The sequence below is a fragment of the Leucopleurus acutus genome, assembly GCF_964270905.1.
Source record: "Leucopleurus acutus genome assembly, chromosome: 12".
NCBI lineage: Eukaryota > Metazoa > Chordata > Mammalia > Artiodactyla > Delphinidae > Leucopleurus > Leucopleurus acutus.
This window is the reverse complement of record NC_139154.1, coordinates 42,452,258-42,474,835: the sequence shown is the minus strand read 5'-3', so window position 1 is coordinate 42,474,835 and position 22,578 is coordinate 42,452,258. Positions and strand designations below refer to the sequence as shown.

Sequence of the window (22,578 nt, the reverse complement as noted above, 5' to 3'; positions counted from 1 at the left end):
TGCCTATCATGAACTAAACATTTTAAAACCTTTTAACCATCATAGGTTATGACTTTTCCTAGACAAAAGTTCAAGAAAGTTGAAATAGATAACTCATTCATTTTTTTCTTGGAAATGACTAGAAATAGCTGCTTCTCAAAATAATCAGCTTTGTGTTAACATGCTTACAGAAAGTTACAATAATACTGGGTTAAAGTTAAGCAGATTTATTTATGCATGCATGCATGCATGTCGCACTGTGCTGCTTGTAGGATCTTAGTTCCTCAACCAGGGATGGAACCCAGGCCTTCAGCAGTGTAAGCGCAGAGTCATAACCACTGGACTGCCAGGAAATTCCCAGTTAAACAGTTTTAATTGTGGGACTTCTCAGAGCCTTTACTATGCTGTTATCACAGAGAATGAATTCCAGAATGACCATGTACTCAGCTTGCAAAAGAACAAGTGGGTGCTGGGGAGCAGCATATCTTAAATGTATTGGACGAGAAACCTCTTATTTTAAAGAACACTGTGCATTGGTGATTAAGGAACACACTTTGGAAAATTTTTGTCGGAAGAAAAAATCTTTTAAAAACTGCACTAAAGTCTGCTGCTTAAAGTGGTTTTTATTTTTTCCAGTTGTCTCAGACCATGAACTCAAATGATTTCCTTTAGTCCTCTGTTACAACCTAATTAACATTTCTTCAGTTATTTCTCCTTGGTGCCATACTGATTCTATTGATACTGTGTAACAATTGAAAATTACTAGGTAGCCATTCTAGACAAGCCTTCTGTAGTTGGGCATTCAGCCTAGTACTAAACTGAACTGAAAATAGCACAAGATTGCTTGTACTCTATTGACTGTGATAAAGCTTCTAAATTATAATGTGTTTAAACTGTATTAATATAGGATCTTTTTTAAAAAAACTTTCATTTGCTAATATCAACAAGCCTTACAACACAGAAATATAAAAAGATAAAACCAACAGTACCCCCTCTCCTACCAAAGTTAGATGTTTATTTTTTTCATACTCCACACAAATATATACATTGCCCCTCTTTTGTTAAACAAAACTGGGATCAGGTTACACACCTTAGGCAACTTGGTGTTTTTATTTAATATCATGGATATTTTATTGTATTAGTACATATAACTTTAATAACTTGTAATACTTAGTGTATGGCTTTTTATTTTGCTGACGCATTTTTGTCGAGTTTAGGTTGTTCATTTTCTGTTTTTGAACCACTGCAGGCAGTGCTGCAGCAAATACCATTATTCAGTTCATCCTTTTATGTTATTGTTTATGTAAGTTAAATTACCAGAAGAGAAATTACTGTGTCAAAGGATTATATATTGAGTCTTAAACAGAAAAAAATATGTTCACTCATTATGATGAGTTAATATTCTAGAAAGGACTTATATTACAATTTCACATATTATCTATTTTAGTCTTCACAATAACCTTATGAGGAAGCATTGTTATTCTCATCTGTAAATGGGGAAACAGAACCAGAGAGTTCAAGTGGTCTGAGTTCATTCAGCTAGTTAGAGGCAAACATGGTACCATATTCTAGATCTTTTGGTTCTGGTTTCTGTTTCTGTTACACCATGATGAATGACACAAAATTTTTTAATTGGAAAACCATTAGGGTGCTTGTGAATATATCCCTTAGGTGTAGGTGGTATGGTGTATGTAAGGCTTTCAATCCTATCTGCACAGGGAAGCATTGCCTGGAGAGCTTAAAAATGCTAATAAAAATCTGTGCCTTTCTCCCTGCCCAGACTAATTCAAATAAGTCTTAGATAGGTGGGATCTTAGTGTTAGTAGTTTTCAAACCTTCTGTCTAGATTCTGATGTACTGTGAGGATTTGAGAACCAGTGACCTTAAAATTGAGGTGCTAATATCCCTGAGGAGTACATGAAGTGTTTCCAAAATGTTAGCACGTTTAGTTTCCTGAGGATCAATTTACAGATCCTCACTATGTGTACTGAGAAGGGCACATCTTTGATCCATCTCAGATTTTAATGTGGTGTATTTTACCCCGGATAATTAACCTTCAGGGCACCAGACTTGGAGTTAGCTTCCTCTAGTGATTAATTTTATGTATTCACATTGCTGTGTGAAACTGGAGTATTTTGGCTTCCATTGGGATTTTCTGAATTCGGGTCAGTGATAGTCTTGAGTGGTAGGGAGTAATGGTAAATTGTTTTTAAACCAGTTCACCTCTTCTCTCCTAACTTTTTGTCAAAGAATACTTACAAAGAACAATACTATGAAATACTTTGAAAGCTAGAAATACGTAAATCATGTTTGTTATAGCATACTGTCAAATATATTGTGTTTAAATGTATGATTTGGTTGGCTCCATTGTTTTTTTTAAACACTTTGCAGAAATATATCAAAGAGTAAGGTAGAACTAACTTAGATTTTAAAAAACTAAGTGCTGACCGCAGTGTAATTCCTTTAAATCAGGTGATGATAGAATATTTAGATCTACAAATTGGATGTTGATTTTTTTTAAACTCAAAGTCTCATGAAGGTGTTGCTAGAGATAGTTACTATAGTAGGTATTGGGTATATGTGTAAATTCCTTTATATCATCTTAAAAACCCTTAAAAGTTTACAGATAAGGGGTGGGATTGAACCTGGGCCCATGGCAGTGAGAGCACTGAGTCCTAACCACTGGACCGCCAGGGAATTCCAGAGAATATTTTTAAGTGATGCTTAATTTATTGAAAAGATGTTTTTCTGTTATGTTTGTTGATAAGTCATGATAACCTCTCTTATGTATAGGTGTATGTATATTTGAGTTCTACCATATAAGACTATTGATTTCCAAGTTAACTTGTTTATAGTGATTTTTAACATGTATATATTTTAAATATTTTAAAAATATAAGTAACAAATGGCAAATATTCAGAGTATAGAACTATAAAATGTAAAATAAAAATCATGCATACCCTTTTCCTGATGTGACCACTGTTAATGGTTGTGTCACTCTTTCTGATTGTTTTCTGTTTTACAAAAGTGGAATGATAGAAACACTGTTTTCACCTTGCCTTTTCACTTAGTATCCTAGAATTTTTTCCAGGTATGCGTAAATGTATCCATTTCATGCTTTTTAATGGGTGTATAGTTGATAATATTATCATTTTCCCTCTCTCCCTATTACAGTATTTAGTATCCTTCTTTTGGTCTCCTTCCTCATGACTGTTAACATTTCACAGAACACTGGCATAACCAGAAAGTGCAAAATTGTGGTTCATGTTTTTTCTATCATAATTCTGATTGAGAGAAGTTTTAAAGTCTAATGGATAAGATGATATTAATACATTGAAAAATACAAATTAAATGCCATGAGAATTGAGAAAAAGATGACTTGGGGGAGGTTTTAATGGAGAAAGTGGCATTTGAGCCAAACTTTAAGGGATTTGTAGGATCTGCGCATGAAGAGATAAATGGCAAAGAGCTGTCCAGGGGACTGGAATAGTTTAGCAAAAGGAAGGTTGGGGAACAGAGTGATGGTTTATGCTTGGTTGGTATAGAAAAGAGCATGGAGCCTTTGAAGTCTTGATGGTGTTGAATCCTCTGCCATTTTAGTAGCTTTGTCTATTACGGTAGGGAAATTGACCACAATTTCCTTATTTGTAAAGTAGGTATACAATACCTACTTTGCTGAATTGTAATGAGAATTAAATATAATGTTCCTAGTATCATCTCTGGCATAAAATCAAGTGCTCAGTACATTCTCTTGTTCTCTTTGGGGGATGGTGTCTGATAGAAATTAGTGCAAGGAGGTTTATGCTCATTTGGAAATCAGTTTTGTTTTGTTTTTTTAAATTTCATATACTACTTGTCAAAAATATGGTTGAAATAATAAGTGATGTTAGGTTTAAACAACAGCTTGGACCATAAGTCAGTTAACTTTCTGGAGAGTAACCCACTTTACAAGCTGCAGTTTATAAATGTTTTGTTTAAAAGTGTGTGTGTGTGCGCGTGTGTGTGGTGGGGGAGTGTCCAAATTGTACCTATCCTTCAGGGCCCGGCTTAAATACCACCTGCTTCACATGGCTGCTTGTCATATTGTTATTTTGTTAAACTTATGGAAATTTTCAAGCACAAGTAGAATAGTACAGTACACCCTTGGAGATCTATCATCCATATTCAACAGTGTGTGAAATCTTTATACCCATATTTTACTTTTTTGAATATTTCAAAGCAAATCCCAGACAGTAGCCAGTTTAAGCATAAATTCTCTTACTGATGAGAACTTATTAAAAAATGCAATCTTCTTGCTATTATCACAGCTAACAAAATTCCTTAATATCATCTAATACCCATTCTATATCTAGAATTCCCTGATTTTCTAAAAAGTTTTTTTATAGTTGGTTTGTTAGAATCAGGAGTCAAGCAAGGTTTATACAATGTATTTGACTTTTAAGTCTTTTAGTGTATATAATAGTCCTCCCTCTCCTCCTCTTTTAAAAATTTCATTGATAGTGAAAAGAGGTGAATTTTTTCTTTTTTCCGTATTCTAGATTGGGCGATTGCTTCCTTGTGTTATCTATTGACTTTGCTCTCTCTCTCTCTCATATTTCTGATAAATCAGTATTTAGATCTAGCAGCTTTATTATTAGATTGATGTTTACTGGGGGGTTTTTTTAGGCAGTAATTCTTCATTGGTGGTACTGTTTTGTATTACATTATGTTATGAGGCATATAATGTCTGCTTGTTCCATTTTTAGGGTGATGGCATATTAAATTACATATAAGAACATTAATTTAGAAATACTGCTTTTGGGGGACTCACTTCATGATATATCTTGGACATTTCACATGTATCTTGGACTCATTAGAGCCACTTTGCATTATCTAATAATAATCTTCATTTCCATCTAAGTTATTTGACCTACTTCTCTCAGGTGATATGTAAAAGCATGAAAAACTAGCATTGATTGAGGTTGTTTTAATGTGTAGATCTTCTCTAAACAGTATTTTGTTTTTCAAAGAAAAAAAAGAATTTCCATAAGCAGTATTTTATTTCTTAAACTAAACCAATTGAGAGAATGCCTTGTAATACAAGAGACTTTGTAAGGACTCAAATATATGGTGATTCGCCTTTGAGAGAATTCTAAGGAAAAAAAAATACCTTGTCTTATATTTGCATTAAGTAAGTATATATTTACCCTATTTAATCTCCTTGAGAAATATGGTATCTGAGATTGATCTCAAAGAGCTAAAGTATTCTTGCACATAAATATTTGGTTAACTTTTATTTAATGTCTTAATGCCGGTGCTGAAACAATCTTAATTTCTAATCTTAGTTAGAAGATTTGAGCTAGAGTCTTTGAAGATTTCTGGTTTCTGGGAGTCTGTATATTGATAACACATTTTTTTGGCCAAGTTTTATTCAAAATGTAAAATTTGACTTTTCCTTAATATAGTCAAGTCAGTTATACAGTACTGTTCTTAATGCTGGTAAAACAAGTATGTAATTCCCCCATGAAGTACATGGACAAATGAGTAGCAAATATCAAAAAAATATTTATGGTTCCTGGCTTAGTTACCACCTGAGTGACTTGTCCAACACCACTAGAAAAGTGTGTGATTCAATTTGTACCCCCAGATAAATAACAGATTACTAGGTGTTGATGGTGGTTCCTAGAGACTTCTAATATTAAGTCTGTGAAGGCTAATGGTCTGCCAGAAATACTTACACCTGGATTTACGTTTACCTTTGTCATATGGATAAGAAAAGGTATTGCTAAACAAATGAATTTTGTTGGAAAATTTGCGTAAGTGATTTACTATGCTGAAGAGACTAAGGTATTCTTAAGGACTTTAGTACCTGTTTTCAATGGATACCACTAATGCTCAATGATTATGTTCACTAAAAACAGTCCAAAGAGTATGACTACTAAGAATATTTTATAAGCAGCTTAAGTTACTCTTTGTGTGTATTGACTTATGTGAATCAATTAAGTTTTCATGTAATTTTTAAAAAAATATTTATTAGGGTGCGCCAGGTCTTTGTTGCTGCATGTGGGATCTTTTAGCTGGGACGTACAGGCTTCTTAGTTGCAGCATGCAGACTCTTCAGTTGTGGCACGCTTGAGGGATCTAGTTCCTGGACCAAGGATTGAACCCAGGCCCCCTGCATTGGGAGCATGGAGTCTTACCCAGTGGACCACCAGGGAAGTCCCAGTTTTCATGTAATTTTGTTGTTTTTGTAATGGATGCATGAGGTAGCAGCAGCCTCTAGGTATTAGAGGACCAGTTTGGAGAAGTAGCGCCAATGGGAAGTTGCACTCATTTTATGTTTGGTAAATGTTTTCAGTTGTACAAAAAGTCTGAGGAAAAGTCTTGTTTATGTCTCTATAAAATGAGCATTGTGTATTCATATATATGAAGGCATTTATAAACAGTCACTATCCAGATATTAGATGATTTCATGATCTGAATTTACATTTCATAAAATATAGAATGATTTTTTTCATTCAGTATATATTGAGCATTTTGGTGGCTAAGACACAGTTCCTAGCCCCTTTAACTCCAGAGTTTAATTACTACTATGGCTTTAAAATAGAACTAATTATAAAACTATAAAAATGTAATTGGTGTTATATGCTGGTGCTTTAATACCATTTATTGTAGCTTTAAATGGTTTTTGCCCCCCAACCTATTTTTTATGGTAGGCATATGGTAAGGAATTGGATCAGATGTTACCTAAGAAAATAACGCATATTCTTGGTTCATTACACCAACTATTTGTAAACCTTTTGGCTTACACATTAGTAAATATGAAAACCCACAAAACTTAACCAAGTTGTTATTCGAAGTACTTGATCTGTTTTTCTCACATAATTAGTAATGTTGTCTACAGAAAAATTAACTAATACTGTTAAATTTTAGAACTTAATAAGACACTCTTCTTTTGCTAGGAAACATCATAACCTCAAAAACTATTAACTTTTGTTTGTTTGTTTGTTTGTTTGCGGTACGCGGGCCTCTCACTGTTGTGGCCTCTCCCGTTGCGGACGCGCAGGCTCAGTGGCCATGGCTCACGGGCCCAACCGCTCCGCGGCATGTGGGATATTCCCGGACTGGTGCACGAACCCATGTCCCCTGCATCAGCAGGCGGACTCTCAACCACTGCGCCACCAGGGAAGCCCCAAAAACTATTAACTTTTTAATTTAAATTTACCTGAAGATTACACATGGTCTTGTCCATAGAAAAGTTTCTATTATGTATTTTCTATATTAGCAAATTCTAATTGTTTAAGGAAATAATATTGGAAAACTTCATGGCTTAATAATGCAGACTAAAAAAAAAAACAATGAAGACAGACTTTACACCCCCAAGCAGTATAGTATATACTATAATTCTGGGATACATTTTCTTCAAGGGAACTAGTCAGGTCAGTATTATATAACTGATAGCTAGATACTCCATTGCTTGCTGAAAGAAGAGATTGTTCTCTTTCTTCCTTAGGTCTAACCACGCAGGGGAAAGTTGTTAAATTATGTCCAGATTCTTTTCCCTTGCCATCAGGTGACACCAGCGCAAAAATTTTAAGAGTCCTTAGTGGCATATGTGTGACCCCCACCCCTGCAGTTTCATTATGGTTAATATGAAGGTCATTGCAGAGGAATCGAAAGTGTTTATTTCTTTGTATCTCATTGTTTTGCCTACTTTCTCCTCCATTTGCGTTCTCATAGTTGAAATAAATAACACCTTAAACTGAAAAGCTGAGCTAGAGTCTTGCTTTGTGAGTTTTGTTTTGTCTTTTTTTGTGTGTGTGTGGTACGCGGGCCTCTGTTGCGGCCTCTCCCGTTGCGGAGCACAGGCTCCGGATGCGCAGGCTCAGCGGCCATGGCTCATGGGCCTAGCCGCTCCGTGGGATGTGGGATCTTCCCGGACCGGGGCACGAACCCGTGTCCCCTGCATCAGCAGGCGGACTCTCAACCACTGTGCCACGAGGGAAGCCCCTATCTTGTTTTTAAAGTCTTTTCGCCATAACCCACCCTGGTCATTGAAAGAAAATAATAAAAGAACCTCCATTAAACGTAATATGAAATTCCTGTTCATTATTAAAATAAAAAATGTACATGGTGAGAGTATAAATGAAAAGGTTGAAAGCAAAGCCCTGATGCTTAACTTTGGGTCTGCTCGAGTTTGAGAGTGAATTATCTGCATTTGATTTTTTGTGGAACAGTCGAGAGTAAATGCACGAGAGCAGAGGTCAGCAAACTTGGCCTACAGGCCAGATCTGGCCCACCAACTGTTTTTGTTTGAACTGCTCTCTAGAATTGACTTTTAGAATTTTTAATGGTTGGGGGAAAAAATTAAAAGAAAAATAATATTTTGTGACACATGAAAAAATATGGAATTCAGACTTCACTGTTCATAAATAAAGTTTTATTAGGACACATTCATGCTCACTCATTTTCTTATTGTCTATGGCTGCTTTTGTGCTACAGATGCACAGTTGAGAAGTTGAGGGACCATATGGCCTGTAAAGTCTAAAATGTATACTGTCTGGCTCTTTACAGAATAAGTTTGTTGACCCCTGCACTAGGGCATGATTCACCACAAAAGTATGTGGATCCATATAGCTAAGAATCTACCTCTCGCATTTATCCAGAGTTTCTTTACCTTATTATCTGTTTGGACCACGGATGAAAATGTAGAAGTAAGCAAAGAAGGGGCTTTGGTAAAGCTCTGATGCTTTTATTCCTGAGAAGATTTCTTTTTTTTTTTTCGGTTTCTCGAATTTATTGTTCTGTCCCTCTCTTTGTCTCTCTTTGTACCAATACCATATTGTTTTGATCTCTTTAGTTTTATCATAATTTCAGTTCATGTTATACAGTCATCTTTTAAAACATCAACTTTATCGAGGTCTAATTTACATACACTAAAAAGTATATGGTTCACCAATACCAATCAATCTATACACTAATGTAACAACCCCAGAATTAATATACAGAAGTACTTCTTTTCAGGTAATCCTCTCTCTGCTTCCCAACCCCAAGCAACCACTGATTTGCTTTTTGATACTACTGATTCATTTTGGAATCACACAATACGCATTCTTTTGTGTGAAGGTTTTTATTCCACATTTGAAGATTCATCCCTGTTGTGGCACTGTTCGCTCCTTTTTATCAATGAGCAGTACACCATCGTATGGCATAACAGTGTGTTTATCCAGTCATCTGTGTAGAGGCGTTTCTGTCATTTCCATTATAAAGATGCTCTAAATAGGTACAGGACTTTATGTGGGCATAGTCTTCATTTCTCTTAGGTAAATGCCTTGGATGCACATAGCTTGATCACATGGTAAGTGCATGTTTAACTAAATAAGACACTGCCTGAGAAGATTTCTTAAGTCTACTTTTTTCCTAATAAAAATCTCCTTTCTTTCATTCATAGATTATACAGATTTATTGTAATAAACTAAAAATTATATTTTTAATAGCTACACTATACTTTATAGATGTGTTATATCACTTAAATATTGTGAGGCAGTTATGCAGCTTATAATTTCAGGATCTGCAAGCAACACTGCTACAAACATCTTTGTACATAAAACTTTTTTGTATTTAGGTTTTCTTTTTAGGATTGATTTTCAAAGTTAGGGAGATGGGCTCAAGATGTACGAACCTGTATATATGATGCCAAATTGCTTTCCTAAGAAAGGATTGTAACTTTAGAATGTGTTTTTGTGTTTGTTGGAGGTAGTTTCCTTCTTAGAGCTTGTTTACTCTTAAAGTCTACCACACTCATCTGAGGCTACAGATTACTACAAATTAAAAGCAACCTAATTAGAAAGGTCAGAAGGGATACTGTATGTTCAAGTCAAGTGATATTTAACCTGACAAGGCAGGAGGCTGAAATACTAACAGAAGCATACAAGAAACACAAAACATTGAGCACCCCAAGAGTCTCAGGAAGTATCAGTTCTTTCTCGAGTAGTATGTAATGATCTTAATAGTAACTAGTTATTTGTTTAGCACTTTTTATTAATTGCTCACAAAACACTTTTGGATACATTATCTAGTTTGATCTTCACAACAGATAAGTAAGATTTAGAGGTTGGACAACGGGCAAAAGTTAAAACTCGAACTCTTATATTCTGAATTAAAATCACATACTCTTTGTACTCTACCACATTATCTTAGATATAAAATTTGTCCATTATTCTTTCTTCAGGATTGCAGAATAATGAATCCATTTTAGAACTATTTCCATCCTAAATAATAAGAATCTTATGTTTTTGGCCCTAGTGGAATAATTCTTAATAAGGACAGTCTGTCCTCAGAGGATACGGGTAAATAAGATGTCACATGGGAGATTTTTTTTTTTAATGACTGTAATTGGTGTGATCTTTGTATGTTGAGCCCAGATTTCAGGGCTTAATATCATTTAGTGTGTGTTCATAAATTGAATTATGAACTCAAAATTGTATGGCTGCATTGTCAAGTTGGTAGGATTTACATTTGAAGCATTCTTAAGAAATTAGAACACCTCTTTAGGTGATTGAAAATATCAATACATGATTCCTGATAACATGTCAGCAGTGTCTCAAAGCTTTCAAAGGATTGGCCATTAGGTTTGGGAAGCAGCTGATGCTTGGAAGAAGTTGAGGCTGTAATGGGATGGGAAATCTAGAAAATACAAGGTCTATAAAATGTAAGGTTTAAAGAAAGTGAAATCACAAATGTAAATCATCTTAAGAAAAAGAATATAAAGGGCATCGAGTCTAGGGCAATATGGAGCCCCTAGGAATTATTTAAATAGAAAAATAAAATGGACGCTGCCCAAATTTAGGAAATTTTAAAGAAACAAGGGAAATCAAAGATGGTTTGAGCAGACCATACTAGACATTAGAATGAATTGTGTCATGTGAGATGTAGAACTCTGATTGCGTGACTGAGAAGTGTAGGACACATTTGGACTAAGATTCCTTTACTTAATCAGATAATTGGGGGCCCCTCCAAACTATATATGTATTTAAGGATGTACAGTTGTTCCTCAGTATCTGCAGGGTATTGGTTCCAGGTGCCTCCCCAGCCCAATACCAAAATCTGAGGATGTTCACGTTCCTTGTATAAAATGGTGTAGCATTTGCATATAACCTGTGTGCATACTAGGGTATACTTTAAATCATTTCTAGATTACTTATAATACCTAACACAATGTAAATGCTTTGTAAATAGTTGTAAATACAATGTCAGTGCTATGTATTGATAAATAATTACCAGCCCTCAGGGAATTTAATTCCCTGCTTTTTGGAACTTTCTGGAATTTTTTTTTTTAATACTTTTGATCCCTGATTGGTGAAACCTGCAAATGTGGAACTCATGGATATAGAGGGCCAACTGTATAATGTTGTGTGATAAACGAGTATTTTGATCTCAAACGGAGTTTTGTTTTAAATCACTAGGTGTCATGATGGTATGGCTAGAGATATTTTTTATAGTAGGTATTGGTCGTACATGTAAATTGGTTCATCTACATATGTTATCAAACTCATAATAAAATTTTTGCTTTACATGGGCTTATGTGTTTTGAAGAAATTGAGAGGAAAAACTAGTCCTTTGTACTTATGCACATACTTAGCATTTCTGGTGCTCTTAATTCCTTCCTGATTTGAGTTTCCATCTGGTACCCTTTTCCTTTAGCCTAAGAATTTTTTTAAGGGATTTTCTGAGGTGGAAGTCTGTTTTAACAAATTTTATTTTCCTTTTATCTAAAAATGTCTTTTAGCCTTTATTCTTGAAGGAGATTTCCATCAGATAAAAATTCTAGGTTAGCGTTTTTCTTCTTTCAGCCCTCTAAAGTCTGTCCTTTTTATTCTGGTCCCCATTGTTTCTAGTGCGAAGTCAGTGGTCACTCATCATTTTTCCCCTTTTTGTAATGTTTTTCCTCTCGCTGCTCTCAGGATTTTCTCTTTGATTTTCAGCACTTTTATTATGATGTGCGTGGATGTGGGGTCTCGTTTTTGTTTTTCCTGTTTATCTTGCCTGGGGTTCGCTGAGCATCTTTTTTTTGCGGTACGCGGGCCTCTCACTGTTCCGGCCTCTCCCGTTGCAGAGCACAGGCTCCGGACGCGCAGGCTCAGCGGCCATGGCTCATGGGCCTAGCCGCTCCGCGGCATGTGGGATCTTCCCGGACCGGGGCACGAACCCGTGTCCCCTGCATCGGCAGGTGGACTCTCAACCACTGCGCCACCAGGGAAGCCCCTCACTGAGCATCTTGAATCCGTAGATTTTGCTTTCATCAAGTTTAGGGGAATTTCTGGCCCTTGTTTTTATTAATTGATTGCGACGTTGGGTCTTCGTTGCTGCGCGCTGGCTTTCTCTAGTTGCGTCAAGCGGGAGCTACTCTTTGTTGCGTTGGCAGGCTTCTCATTGCGGTGGCTTCTCTTTGCCTAGAGCCTAGAGCTCCGCCTAGAGCTCCGCCGTTGCGGAGCACAGGCTCTAGGCACGCGGGCTTCGGTAGTTATGGCTCGCAGACTCTAGAGTGCAGGCTAAGGAGCTGTGGCGCACGGGCTTAGTTGCTCTGCAGCATTTGGGAATCTTCCTAGACCAGGGATCGAACCCTTGTCTCCTGCATTGGCAGGCAGATTCCCAACCACTGCACCACCATGGAAGTCCTGTATTATTTGTAGATTTTTTTGATGACAGCCATTCTGATAGTTGTGAGGTGATATCTCTGTTGTTTTGATTTGTATTTTTCTAATAATTAGTGATGTTGAGCATCTTTTCATGTGCCTGTTAGACATCTGTATTTCTTCTCTGGAAAAATGTCTATTCTGGTCTTCTGCCCATTTTTTGATTGGGGTGTGTGTTTTTTTTGGCTGGGAGTGGGTTTTTTTTTTTTAATTGAGTTGTATTGGCTGTTTATTTTGGATATTAACCCCTTGTTAGTCATATCATTTGCAATTATTTTTTCCCATTCTGTTGGTTGTCTTTTCAGTTTATTGATGATTTCTTTTGCTATGCAAAAGCTTTTAAGTTTAATTAGGTCCCGTTTGTTTATTTTTGCTTTTACTTTGTCTTAGGAGACAGATCCAAAAAATATTGCTGCGATTTATGTCAGAAGTGTTCTACTTCTGTTCTCTTCCAAGAGTTTTATGATTTCAAGTCTTACATTTAGGTCTTTAATCCATTTTGAGCTTTTTTTTTTTAATATGGCATGAGATAATGTTCTAATCTCATTGTTTTATAATACATGTAGCTGTCCAGTTTTCCCAGCACCACTTGCTGAAGAGACTGTCTTCTTTCCATGTATACTCTTGCCTCCTTTGTTATATAGATTAATTGACCGTAAGTGCATGGGTTTATTTCTGGGCTCTCTTCTGTTCCATTGATGTATGTGTTTGTGCCATTTCCATGCTGTTTTGATTATTGTAGGGAAAGGAATTATTCTTAAGGAAACCTCTGAATATTATAATTACTCTCACAGCAGATTATATGTTGCTTTGAGGTAGAACTGGATCCCCACTTTAAAAATTTTTTTTATCATTGTTATAAGACCCACAAATAATGAAATTCTGAGAAATTTTGAGAAATCTTGAAGAAGTAGTGCAAAGTAATAATTTTGTAATAGGAATTACAACATTTTTTTTTTAAAAGAAGATAACTGGGGATTTCCCTGGAGGTCCAGTGGTTAAGACTCCACGCTTCCACGGCAGGGGGCAGGCATCCAATCCCTAGTCCGGGAACTAAGATCCCGCGTGCGGCGCAGCATGGCCAAAAAAAAAAAAGGTAACTGTATTTTAGTACGTGAGCTCACTTCTTTTCTTTTGCGCAGGAAACTAGTAGGGGTTTCTTTTGGCACACAGAATAATCCAGGAACCGTTGACCCCAGGTTTCCCACAAATTTTAGTGTAGATTGCTGTGGTGCTCTATTTAGGAAAACCTGTCTTTATAGAGAAATGGATTCTTGTCCATCTCAGCTCATGCTGTAACATCAGTAATAGCAGCAGTGTAATATAAAAATAGTTGATGCAGTCTGTTGTTCAAATTTTTCTTTCTACTAATGTTTCTTTTTGTTATTTAACAGGTTTGATCTGTGGATGAAATGAATCATGATTTTCAAGCTCTTGCATTAGAATCTCGGGGAATGGGAGAGGTAAATATTTACGAATACTAAGAATGTATACCTCACTTTGATTATTTAAGCCATTGAGACTTGTTTTTTAACCATAAATCTCCTTGAAAATAGTGGTTATATCTTCCAAATGATGTGGGCTTTTAAAATCTGTGGTTGTGGGATTTTCAGCTTTTTTTTTTTAACTTTTAGCGGTAATTTTAGTGAGGTTATTTGTGTCTAGTTGATTTGATTGACCTGATAATGTCTTCTATTTTGGTAATGGACCATAATTACTTTGATCAGAAAAGAGCCTTCCTTGATCTTTGTCCTGCTGTTTTATATATGTATGCTATGTTTGCTTTAGCCACACTTAATTGTTCACTGTTCTTTCTTACAAAAATTTCTCCTTGTTCATTGTTTGCTTAATAAACTTCTAATCCTCTGCAGGACTCTACTGAAAAAGACTCTTTATTGTCCCATTGATATCTGCAGTAAAATTAATTACTTCTTCATCTGACTTCTCATGGATCTTTGTACATACTTTTATTATATTACTGGTTACAGTTTATTTGTTTGATAGTAGTCTCCTCTGTAGATTGTTAGCTTTGAATGACTAGGGCACAGTGGGCACTCTAAAATTTTGGCTTTTATCAGTCCTGTTAATCTGTGATTTTCATTGGGGCATCCCATTTAACCTCACCATTACATAATTTAAGACATCAAAACTACTTAGTTTTCCATATACCTAATGAATATTTAGAAAACTTTAATTGATTATGAAAACCTTGCGGTCACATTTTGTTTTGTCATGTTCTGTAGTACTAACATAGTGTGGACTTTGATAATAGAAAATAACCGTGAACAGACCTAAGATGTGTAATTAACCGCTTGCTCCTGGAGATTATTTTACTTTGGTAGACCTTCATGAGACTCACTCCATCCAATGCTGTGCTCTTCAGATGCAGAAAAAGAGTCCAGTCACTCTTCTGGGCCACAAGAGGGCACCCTGCAGCTAGCTAACCCTCCCCTTCTTCAGAACAGCGTTTTCCAAAGAGTTTGTCATTTTCAGAGGACTGATTTAAGGGTGAGTTAAGGTGCTTAAGCATAAGTATTGCCAAAGTAAACTTGTTAGTCCAGCGCTTAAGGTAAAACTCTGGGCCCTAAGAAAATTTGAGAGAGGGAATAATTTTTTAGTTAAAAAAGAACCTTGTAGCTTCACTGCGGTGCAGTGGCGGCTTAGGCATTATTTACACTATGGGTGAATAAAGAGAAGCAGTTGAAAAGGGCTTTTGTTTTTTTTCCCTGTTACTTGTTTTCTTTGGTCTTTAGAAAGCAGAATAACATATCTTAAAAGCAGGTTTGAACAGTGCTTCAGCCTAGTCTGTGACAAACTTGAACTTGATTTTCTTAAAGACCAGATAAAGTCACACCCTTACCTTGATTCTGTTTAGACCCCACGACGCTTTACTTTGCAGATCTACACTGTGTATGTATTTACAAATTGGCTCTTTTTTTTCCCCTCCCTTTTTAAGTAGTACTTGATAAACCCAAAGGCATGTTGGCAGTTTAAAAAAAAAATGTCATGATCAGAAACAGTAGTTGAGAGAGTTTAGGTATTTGGGGGGTGGAGGGAGGGGTATTTGAGGTTTTTGGAGAAGAGAGGCTGGTTTTAATAGCATGTTAAATGATCCAAGCTTAAATCTAGGCTTTTCTTAATGGGAATGTCAGATATGCAGAGTAAAAATGGCTAGGGTTAGGCTGTCTGGTTTTTTGGCAGGTAGCAGCAGGTCAGTGCTTCTGTGACCTTCATCTATTAAAAATGTATTTTTAAATAAGCTGTTATTCACTAATTAAATTTTTTTCTTAACAGTTTACCAACTAATTCTGTTACCTCTAAGAGATAGCTAAGAAACCTGTTGAGATTTCTGTCTCTGGGTTCTCTCTCCCACAAGCCTTTCTATCTTTCCTCATCTCGCAGGCAGCAGGGAACCTTCTGGGATTTCCTTCTTTGCCTGTCTCTCTCTCACCAGTCTTCTCCTCCTTTCCTGACAGGTGAGGTTTTTTGTTTTATCCCAGAATTCATTCATTTTAATAACCTAAAAGCAGCCTTGAGTTTCTGGCTCTTGAGTTTTCTAAAATTGCTTGTTTATTTTTTTTAATGCGACATCCTTTTCTTATATATTGCCCTATCTTGACTTTTTCTTTAAAGATAAAGCTTTACTTATTATGTCTTAAGTTGCTGTAAATCTATAATGTACAAAGCACTGTATTACATACAGGGTTATTTTCAAATGTACTGGGTTATGTAGATCATGATAGCTTTTACTGACTCATCATCAGAAGGGCGGTTTCTTCTAGTTGTTCATCCAGAGTAGGAACAGATTTGTATTCATCCATTTGTAAACTCATCCTTTCCAATTTTTTCCGTAGCACATTTTTGTCAAAAGGCCTAACAGTTTGTGTTATGTCACATGGCTTAAAAAGAACAAAGCTAACCCATAGGCGGTTGAACTCAGCTTCATTAGTGTGGTGTTTTAAAACTATACTGCAGAGACACATTCCTTTATTTTTATATATAAAAATTAAACAGGAACTTTGTGTGTGTGTGTGTGTGTGTGTGTATGGAAAAAGAGGCTCCTGCCTGAAATTCTTTAGGGAACCCAGAATTTAAATCACTGAGTTAATGTGTTTTGGGGGAGTATTTTCATAGCTTAGTATGATAAAGCTCCCTCCTTTCTTTTCTGACACAGTACTATTTAAAGAAAACATTAGAGAAAATTTATGTACTAAGATCCCAGGTAGTATGGTGAAGTGGAAAATGTACTGGAGAGAAGAGTAAGGAGACTTCTGTTTTCTCTCAGATCTGTCATTAGTGCTATGTATTTCTCTCAGATCTATCACTAGTGCTATAGCACTAGTGAGAAAGACTGACTTCTTTGAAGGTAGTAATAAGAATAGCTTTTTGTATGAGTCACATATACCTCCCAAATGCTCTAGCTCTGATCTGAGCTGTTAGGGATAACTGGAATGGAAATCAGCTGTTTTAAATAGCTGATTATCGCCAATGTCTATAAATCCCTATATTAGACATTCTATCATAAACTTTATCCACTCTAATGAATTCCCACATTATATAGTCTGAATATCCTGATAACATCTTGAACTGTTTTATTTTTTTCATTATGGCTAGTCATGGCCTAATAACTGAATATTTTTAGAAATATTGATGAGTTAGACTATGATTGGAAAGAACCATCTTCTGTGGTAGTTAAGTGTAAAGAAAATGGGCTTTAGAATTAAACAGTTATGGTTTCAGCTCCTAATGCTGCCACTTACTAGCTATATATGTAATCTTACATGTAATCTTGGATAGTTTAACTTCTGATTCTGTTTCCTTACGCAAAATGTGACTTTATTAGGCAACTTTTTTATTGATGTAAGTAGTGTAGTTTCATGATCCCCCAGGATACTCAAATTTAAAAAGAAGGCAAACAGCTATAGACAAGACTTTTGTAATGAATACTCTTATAATCATTTAAAATAATCAGCCAATTAAATGTTGCTGGCCAGCATGTTACTCATGTTTTAGAATCTTAAAGGATTCATACTTTTCGTAGTGAAGATACGTAATATGTATCTTTGCCATGTGCTAGATGCTGTTCTAAGTAGTTTACTTATATTATTTCATTATTGCCTCATAGAAAACTCTATAACAGTAGCTTTATTATTATCCTTACTTTACAGATGAAGAAACTGAGGCTCAGAACAGTTATTTAACTGGCCCAATACCAAGTAACAGTGCTTGAACAGCAGTTTGAACTCTTGAGTGCCTTGACTGTTTACAGTACTGCTTCCCATTGGGAGTGATGACATCTAATAATATTTGCTGCTGATATTAAGGGATATTGGGAATGTAGAAGATTTGGGGAAGTTGTATGATTTGAAAACATTAAGTATTGATATCTTTCATCAACGGAAAAGATTAAAGTCTGGAAAAGCACCATTCTGGAGTTCTCTTGTGGCTGTTGTTCTACACACTTGGTTATTCGCATCTATGCCTGCCTATCTTTTATGAACTTCCATTGTAAATAGAGTCACCTTACATCCTAATTTGCCCAGACTGTCCAGATACGTGTTTTCGTGGCATAATTGTTAATAGCACTCCCTTTCTCAGAAGTGTCCCAGTTTGGATGTTATATGAACACTATAATGTAGACATAGAGCCTTCAAGTTCTTTTAATTCTTAGAATTATATTAATTTGGTTGACTTGGTGATTTTACATAACAATTTTTTTTTTTTTTTGCGGTACGTGGGCCTCTCACTGTTGTAGCCTCTCCCGTTGCGGAGCACAGGCTCCGGACGCACAGGCCCAGCGGCCACGGCTCACGGGCCTAGCCGCTCCGCGGCACGTGGGATCTTCCTGGACCGGGGCACGAACCCGTGTCCCCTGCATCGGCAGGCGGACTCTCAACCACTGCACTACCAGGGAAGCCCTTACATAACAATTTGTATTAGAAAAATCTGAAGTGTAAATGCACCTCATAGTATAAATTCTAGCAGGAATTTTAATAATTATTTTGCGGTAGTATACCATCGTGTTGACTGATTTCTTCGGAGATGGAAAAGGGCAAGCCATAAGTGCTTCTTGAAGGAAAGAACTAATAAACTGGTGGATAATGGAGGGATGAATTTGTATGTCCACCCAATCATTTCTGAGTTGGAATGATGGAGGAGTAGGTTGATAAGAAATACTGAGTTGCTTGACCTTGGTTTAGAGCTTTTGTGAATTAGGGAACTAATTTGAAACAGTATTGGATAATATGTTTTACAGATCTCCAAGATCTCTTAGCCCTTGTTTGTGTGCTCTCCCATTTCTACTATAGTAAAAGAGTCTCCAGGGGCAAAACACTACTTTTATTGCTATTCCAACCTTTGTACCACTTAATCTTTTCTTTTTTTTTTTAACTGTTCTATCCTGGATATCCTGAATTGTTGCCTCCCCCTATATTTAGTCCATTTTAACTTAATTCTTGGTCACAAGCCAGTAGTTTCTCTAAAAATATTTGAAATCAGTGTCTATACTGTCACAGCTGTTTCTAGAATGGTGATAAGGGCCTTTGTTAGGAAAAGTGTTAATTTTATTAACTACTAAATTGTTTGCCAGTCCGTGATAACTTATAAATGTTTGCAAAATGAAGAGACATTCATAGCCCAGTGCCTGGCAGAAAGTAAGCACACTGGGTAAGTGCTTGACATAGACTCCCCCCCGCCCCCAGTTTTACAGTTTGGGTGTCAAAGCAGTGATCTGTGAACTACTACTGTACTGCATGGAATCTTATCCCAAAAGACTGGAATAGGCCCCTCAAAAAGATTCTATTATTTCTTTTATCTCAGAAGATTAGTTTGTTTCAGCCGCTTCTATGTCTGTAATAAATGCTTCTACTAAGTTGTTATAACTTCATTTCTGATTTCTTATTTGTTATCCTTATTTTGCTATTAAAACATTTTTCTTTATGAAGTATGGGATAAAAGCATTATTTGCTCAGGAGCCATTTCCTTCTGCCTGAAATGGCTTATTTATACAGTACTTCAAAGGGATTAACTTGGGTTTTACTATGAATAAATGTTCAATTATTTAAATATATCAAGTGCAGTGTTTTAGTACTGTATTATCAGATATACATTTTGTTTGAATATTTTCATGAAACTTTTATAGTGAGATTTTTAAAAATCGCAGTAACAGAAGTTGTATTTTACCGAGATCTTTATTAGAGCAGGTTATTGTTTTAAATGTCTGTACTTTAGGGAATTCCCTGATGGTCCAGTGGTTAAGGCTCCGCCCTTCCGCTACAGGGGCACAAGTTAGATCCCTGGTCATGGAACTAGGATCCCTCAAGCCATGCAACGTGGCCAAAATAAGTAAATAAAATCTTTGAAAATAATAAAAATAAGTAAATAAAATGTCTATAATACAAATCATTTGCAGCTCAGGAAGATCCTAACATGCAAAAAGTTTTCTTTCTTAAAATAGCAGTAAAATTAACAGTATTTAGTTTAGCAAAAGATCCTCGGGATATATGCCCAAATTGAATTTTCCCTCCTCCCTCTAAAGCTGCTTATCCTGTTTTTTTCTTTCTGTTTTGGTCAGTAGTATCATTTACCTCATTACCCACATTTTAAACTTTTATTCTTTTTATCAACCTCCCCTTATTTTTAAAAAATATTTATTTATTTGTTTGTTTATTTGGCTGTGTCGGGTCTTAGTTGCAGCATGCAGGATCTTCATTGCCGTGTGCAGGACTTTTTAGTTGCGGCATGCAAACTCTTAGTTGCGGCATGTGGGATCTAGTTCCCTGACCAGGGATCGAACCTAGGCCCCTTGCATTGGGATCTTGGAGCTGTAGCTGCTGGACCACCAGGGGAGTCCCAGACCTCCCCTTATTTTTATTCATATTCTGTTGACTCTCCTGAATGTTTCTGAAACCCATTTTATTTTCTCAGTTCTTTCTGCCAGTTGTTTCAGTTCTTGTCGTCTTGGCTTTGTTGTAATTCTCCTTAACGATTTCTTTGCCTCTAGTCTAGAATATCCATTATTCTTAGAACTTACAACTTGAATTGTTTTCTGAAACACAGTGTCACTCTTCTGCCATCCTCTCTTGAGTCCCTGTTGCTTCAATGTAATATACTATTGATATTTCTTTAGCGTGTCTTTGAGGTTCCTCATAGTCTGTCTAGATAGCTTTAACAACATCAGCTTCCACATCTGTTCCTCCATCTCACACCCTATTCTACAAACTGCATTTTCTCAAGTTGTGCCTCTGTTCATAATTTCTTGTGTCCTCCCCACCTTACATTCACACTTTAAACCCCCAACACACATACAGTCTTATCTCTCAGACCCAATTCAGGTTTCACCTAAGTTCATTTTATTATGGTTAGTTTATATTTGTGAGCTCTCTGAAGATAAGGTCACCAGGCCCTTAAGGAGGCAAACACAGGTAATTTAGTGTGATAAGTGTAGTAATAGAAGTATATACAGGTTTGATTATGAGGACCTAATTATGGGCTGAGAGGGATGGGTGTCTTACAAATGCTTATGTAAATGTCAAATGCATGTTTTAGAAACCAGTCTGTTCTTTTCAAACAAACATATCCTCAGTTTGCCTTCTCTGAGTGTCAGGAAAGGTAGAGAGGGGAGACCTGGATGAACGTTAAAGTCTCATTAGGAATTGGCCAAATGTACATTTTGAATTATCATTGAATGCTTATATCAACACAATTTTTATATGCTTGTGTATGTTAACAGTATAGGATAGGGCACAGGGCTTTGACATTGTTACCTCAAAAAGTATTTAAGGGTCTTTTCTATGTGTCTCTTCTGCCATCCCATAGCTTCCTGATTTGGGATCAATAGATTGTTAGTATTGAGGACCTAGGAAGAATTGTGAAGTTCACCTCCATTGCATTGTGAAGTAAGAATGAAAATTTTCTATCATTGAAGCTGTAGGATAGTAGGTGATCCAAGGGCAATACTTGGAAGTAAAGGAAAAATTTTAATCATTTGTTTAGATATTTTTATTGTATTACTGTATTAAGAAATTTAGTAAGTCTTTTGAAAAAAATTATAAAAAATATCACGTGACAGTAAAACGATTTGAAAAATGTAGAAAAGTCTGAAATCGACTTTTCAGGTCTAGAATTATTAGAGCCAGTATCTAAGCACTAGTGGGGAGTGATTGTTAACTGGACAAATTAAGAAATAGGTCATCTGAATTTTCGTTAGCATTGAAAACTAACTTGTGCCTATTGGTGGTAAGTTTACTTTCCTCTATGTTTTAGCTCTTTGTAATTAGAATAAAATTTAAATACAATATTTTTTTCCATTCCAAATAGCTTTTGCCTACCAAAAAATTTTGGGAACCTGATGATTCAACAAAAGATGGACAAAAAGGCATATTTCTTGGAGATGATGAATGGAGAGAGACTGCATGGGGAACTTCTCGTAAGTTATTGGTGTATGTGTGAGAGTTCTGAATTTGTTGCATACTTGAATTTTCTTTTAACCCTGCCCCCCAGACAGTATTTGGAGAAACTTTGCAATATCTGTGAGGATTTCATATATCCTTACAATGCACATTTTCTTATGTAAAGTAATTCATATCTAACAGTCCACTTATTGATTAGGAATGTTTGTCACAATAAGATTTTATTTGAGGTTAAACTGATTATAAAATTCTGAATTTCAGTTAAAATAGAGGACACATTAACCATAGGAATTTTTAAGCTTGAATTGTATTAATGGACAGTGACTGATTTATTTAATTGCAGCTCAGTCAAGCTTTATTAAACATCCGCCACACCCACAAAGGAAGTAAACCCCCTTAGTAAGGTAGAATTCCCAGAAAGGGAGCAGACTTTGAATGTTTTTGATATCCGTAAGTAGTGAAGAGAGACATAGGTCCAAGAAACTCTTAAGGGAAAAGGAACTGGGGTGTAAGGA

General features: G+C 36.0%; 1 protein-coding gene across 10 annotated transcripts in view; it reads left to right on the top strand.

The window, feature by feature from the left end:
- Positions 1–22,578, top strand: part of PUM2 (pumilio RNA binding family member 2) — a 92,417-nt gene that overhangs the window by 6,941 nt on the left and 62,898 nt on the right. For 4 of the 10 annotated variants that reach the window (XM_082851828.1, XM_082851836.1, XM_082851832.1 and 1 more), the window contains exons 2-3: positions 14,048–14,116; positions 21,972–22,080. In XM_082851828.1, the coding sequence (XP_082707954.1) occupies positions 14,066–14,116; positions 21,972–22,080 (160 nt within the window). In that variant the 5' untranslated portion in view covers positions 14,048–14,065. Of the gene's footprint in view, positions 1–12,616; positions 14,117–15,030; positions 15,162–20,062; positions 21,551–21,971; positions 22,081–22,578 lie in introns of those variants that run through there. The other 6 variants (XM_082851834.1, XM_082851833.1, XM_082851829.1 and 3 more) reach the window with 3 other exon arrangements.